Source organism: Anopheles darlingi, chromosome 2 (assembly GCF_943734745.1).
Source record: "Anopheles darlingi chromosome 2, idAnoDarlMG_H_01, whole genome shotgun sequence".
Taxonomy (NCBI): Eukaryota; Metazoa; Arthropoda; class Insecta; order Diptera; family Culicidae; genus Anopheles; species Anopheles darlingi.
In genome coordinates, this window is record NC_064874.1 from 71,426,057 (window position 1) to 71,431,056 (window position 5,000).

Genomic DNA, 5,000 nt, shown 5'->3' on the forward strand with positions numbered 1-5,000 from the left:
GTGCAATAAACACCTAATCCGGTCGAGCAGGCCCTGGTCTCTAAGCGGGAACCACCGGCAACCGTCTGCGTAATGATGTGTGCGTGAAACGGATTTTCCACGAAACTTGACGATAGTTCGCTCCGATTCCCGAAGTGAATGGCAAGCATGAACTCCTGGCGCAACCGGATTGAGTCATCGGTGGTCTCTGGAGTGTCCCTTTAGTGTCGTACCCATTGGACCGGAACTCGACTGTGCTAGTTGGTTAGTAGTGGGTGTGCCGAGATGAATGACAGGAATTTATTATGCTTTATCTTGGAGATATTATTCGTCCGTCTGATGAGAGACGTCAGACGGTGGTGGTTCCGCAAGGTTGCCGGAATGTGGCCCACAACGACACAGTGTTCCACGACACGGTTCACTTCACCGATGTTTCTCTGCTCATGCTAACCGATCCCTGGCATTCGGTCGACGTTGGCTAAAGCATGGCCATGGTTCTAGCGTTGTCTCGATAAGGAGAACGCTTCCTACTGTCTCTACTTCATATTTATATGTCCCGAAGAAGCAAACATACACCAACACACACACACACACACACGCGAGCGCCCTGAAACAAACCAGGCCGTGTCGCTCATGTCGTCGGCCAACTTTTACTCGCTTGACGCGCCCCACCGTAAAAGCAACACGTTACCGGAAGTGGCATAAAACATCTCAACACTTGAGTCTGGAGAGCAATGGCGAGTGTATTGTTGTGTGTAAGAGAGGGCGAGAGAGTGAGAGAGCTGGCCAAAAGTGTGTCGCTTTCTTCGAGAGGCGGAAAACCCCTCTCGGTATCCGCATGTAACAATGGAAGGCGAGGGGGTTGCGAGTGTCACCCTCTCGGGTGGCCAAAAATCAACCCAACCGCAACAGCAACAGCAACAGCAGCGGCGCACCAGGACCAGGAACGATGATACCATTTCAACACCACATTATCGTATATTACATTCCGACCACCGGGCTATCGATTTTCCATTCACTTTACGAGACTTTGGTCTCGTGGGTTGCGTGGAGCATGATGCATGCAGCGGTGAGGACGGCGTGAGTGCCGGCAATTCGCGCCGGCCTGCCAGAGAGGGGGGGAAGAGGAATGTGTAGACGTAGCGACAGTAGCGCATCCGCGGTTCCGGGGGGCTGACTGTGTCGTCGCAGACTGGTTCGCGGTCAAGTTTATTTAGTTTATTAGATCTCGCGCACTGGTGGGCCACTGGAACCGAGGGGTGGTCGTGGTGTGTGGATATGACACTTGGCAACATGTGCTGGGGTCATAAATTTTGCCCGATACACTGTGACTGCACATGTGGCAGGCCGTGGCGTATTCTCGTAGCTGGTGTGTGTGTGTGTGTGTGTGTGTGTGTGTGTATGGACTGCCGCATGTTTTTGTTTTCGTTGTCCTTCCGTTCTTTCTTTCATACGATCTCGCTCGATTCCGTTCGACAGTCAGCATATTTTGCTAGCTTTTGGGAGCATAAACGCCGCATAAATGGTACTTTGCCTGCTGGTCTGTGGGGTGAGCTCATTTGCGTCCTTTTACGTCTTTTTTTCTGTTTGATTTTAAATGTCCTGTAACGCATGAGCTGGCGGTGTTTTGAATGATAGACTACAGCGAGCGGAACTAATACGGTAGGAAGACGATAAGGTGATAGTGAACTGTATAATCGATTTAACAATTTATTAATTTACTTATATAAATAAAGAAATTTCTAAAGCATACCATTATAAAATACCTACCTCTAACACATCGAAGATTTGAGTCCTTAGTAAGGTTTTCTTTCAATCCCTTTCAATAAACAGATCTGCACCGAAGTTTGCTTCAAAAACTGCGTTTTTATTCCATCTCGTTACGATTCATTATTGTTGAAGGATCAATTCACTATTCCGTTCGAGTGATTTAACGCGAAATGCCTTTGCCACCTACCGGATCATCATTCGCGAGTAGCTCAATCCTTGTCGCTTTTTGAAATCTTCCCAATACATTGATTTTTTATCGTCTGCGTTAATATAGCGTCCGTTTAAATTCACATCGGTGCAACCAAAGTGCCACCATGCACCTTCACGATCATGAACACATTGTAATTCTTCGTTCTGATCATTGTCGCGGTCTTTCGTTGAGAACCTTTCGTCCTTGTTGTACGACATTGAATCACCAGCTGTACCACTATACTCTCCCAGTCGCTTCAGGACATACTCTTCACCTTCACCCCCTAATTCAAATCCATCATATCGTGCGTATGCGTAGGTTCCGTTAAAGTCTTTCAACTCAATGATCAGCTCATGCTTTTTATTCCTTGTTATCTGATGCACTTTTTCCAAACCCAACCAAAACTCTTTATCGAAATCACCGAATCCATCACGAAACTCATTCCAATTACGGTAGAAGTCCAATGAACCGTCGAATCGATGCTGGATGACGATCCACCCACCTCCAAACTTCCGCTGTTCACAATATACTTCGAATGGAACACTAACACCATCATTCCTTACGCGTATCTGATATGTTCCCGACACGTTCGATGGTATTTCCTTGCATGAGGAATAGAGATGTTGAATATCCTGTTTTTGTAGCACCCGTTCGACGTCTTTCTCTATTCTTTGCAGCTTGTCATCCGTCTTCTGCAATTTGTGTTCTATCATCTGTAACTTGGAGAGAATCAACTCAAACTTTAATCCGAGCTTCCCATCCGTTGAATTTTTAACATTGTCACTGCTCTCAGCACCAATAGCGCCAGCGCCAATGCTTAAGATGACGCAAAACACGATCAATCCAACACGTAGCGTCATTTCTGGAATCCACTGCACTACACACCGAATAAACTGACCGATTAAACAAACAGAATGAAGCCTCTGAGCGGTTCGGAGGAACGATGTACAATGGGTTCAATGTTGATACTCCGAGATTCTGATTCGCGTTGGAAAGAAACGATCGAGGACACACATGTTCTGAATTCAAATCACGGTTTTGCGTTGGTTGCTTGTCTGATAAGCCACTTGCGATGATGCGCAAGCAAAGCGAGAGGTTACTTCAACCGCGATGTCTCTATTTGGGAGATAAGGGCCCCTCCCTTTTTTGCGAACCCATAATTACCGTATTCAATATTACTATTGACATTCAAAAACACCGATAGTCATTGGGCAACACCACAAGACCATTCAAATGCATATGATGGTTCTTCGGTTACTGCGATCTTATTTCTTATTGAGTTGTAAAGATGTCCGCATTTTGAACATCCGACCGATTTTTTTATATTTGTTTAATTGCCTTCTGCAAATATGTAGATATAGTCTACGGCAGTCTACGCATCATTGCTTTCGGGGTTTATTATGTTTGAATTAAAGATGGTATGAATTAACTCGTATAATTGAAGAAAAAAAATGAAATGGTAAACAGCTCATCCTCAAATCCAACCTCAGACTCATGAAGCCGCGGCTTGTGAACGGTTCTAATTGCCATTCAGCTACAGACTCACCATGATAACCTTGATGCCAATGCTATTTTTTGTTGATAAGCATTGTTCGGTTGCGATGCTCAAGTGAACGAACTGGTTGAAGTTATTGTCACTTCAATTCCTGGTTATCACCTTATGGTCCGCGTCAAAATTTTGAACGCTTTTAATTTGGTTCCACCCAAACGACTGATTCGCGGGACGAGGATCAGAGTAATCTCATTGCGCAGCTGGGGCTAATACTCGCGAATTTCCTTAGCAGTGGAACCCGTTTTCACCACGTCGCCAGCAACTAGTAGATATTCGCTACTAGGAAGGCCGGAAAGGAGACTATCTTTTTTTTAAACAACTATTTATTCAATAAACAGGGACAGTTACACTAGTATCATATTTACAGTTCGTTTACCGTCACAGAGAACAAAAAAAAATACCTAAAGTGATTATTTATTGCTTGATAGACGGTAAGATTACCGTGGCTGGTGATTTCTTAACAGATGTCCATTAGTCACTATTCGTATCACAGTTTATTAGTAAAAATCCGGAGAAAATTTGTTTGCATTTAATTCATCACGCTGCCATTAACCAGTGCAAGGGCCTATCGGAATGTCTTCCAAATTGTCCTTTAATTTCGACCGAAACCGCCTTTGCTAACCGCAGCAAATCGCGTCGTCCAGTCAGTCGCCCACACCCAAAAAACAGTCGCTCTTCAAATAAAGCTATTAAATTTAATTCACCAACCACCAACGGCCAACAATGGCACTAAATTTAAAATAATCGATACTCACCTCCCCCACACCCGGATGGGGTGGGTGGGGTGGGGTGACATGTACCGCCCCAGTACCGGTGAAGTGAATTTAATCTTTTAAATGAGTCGGCCCGCGTTGCTTTACGATGTCCCTTTTTTACGGATCACCTTTTTTTCCAGCTGTTTGCCCCCGATGAAAACGGTGCTTAACATTTAGATAACGGTGGCTTTTGGCTCTTTGGGTTTTGCGTGCTAGTGCCTAGAGCGTCGTCGTGCTGTCGACCTTTAAGCTTTCGGGGCATCCCCCGAGAGCATATTGGCCGGCGGCCGCTGTTCCTGTTGCGAGCGTCAGCACCCTTGTAGGGCCCGTCTAGGAGCATGGGCCGTCGACTGTCCCCTTCGGTTGCCGACTCGGGGCTCTAGGACGAACGTGAGATCACGCGCTTATCGACCGTCTGGTTTTGAGGTTACATCAAAGCAAAAACAACTGCCAGACGGCCCCGAATGGGCAATGTGATGGCCTGCCTCAGATAGCGGACGCTGTGCTGTGTTAGTAAAACGATTTTCAACACGTTCAGGACCATAAAAACTTCCTGGTCGGTCGGTGTGCAACTAAGAGGGGATAAAAAAAACCCTCAGCCAAAGACTCGACGCGTCACGACGCTTGAAACGCACTTTTATAGCTCTTTAGGTGTTTGGCGTGTTTTTTTTTTTTTGAGGGTAGCGCATATACGTATGCAGACCATGGACAATCGCTTTGATTGTTGCATCACAATCACTTTAAGCATCATTTT

At 45.7% G+C, this 5,000-nt stretch overlaps 1 protein-coding gene across 1 annotated transcript; it reads right to left on the reverse strand.

The window, feature by feature from the left end:
• Window positions 1-1,835: 1,835 nt before the first annotated feature.
• On the reverse strand, window positions 1,836-2,812 carry LOC125950807 (angiopoietin-related protein 6-like). Its single transcript, XM_049679123.1, has one exon. It carries the CDS (start codon window positions 2,797-2,799, stop codon window positions 1,933-1,935), a length of 867 nt encoding a protein of 288 aa, XP_049535080.1. The 5' UTR covers window positions 2,800-2,812; the 3' UTR covers window positions 1,836-1,932.
• Window positions 2,813-5,000: the final 2,188 nt, after the last annotated feature.

Coding starts and splice junctions, on each gene's coding strand:
- LOC125950807 (XM_049679123.1), bottom strand. CDS start 2,799: ATGACGCTACGTGTTGGATTGATCGTGTTTTGCGTCATCTTAAGCATT.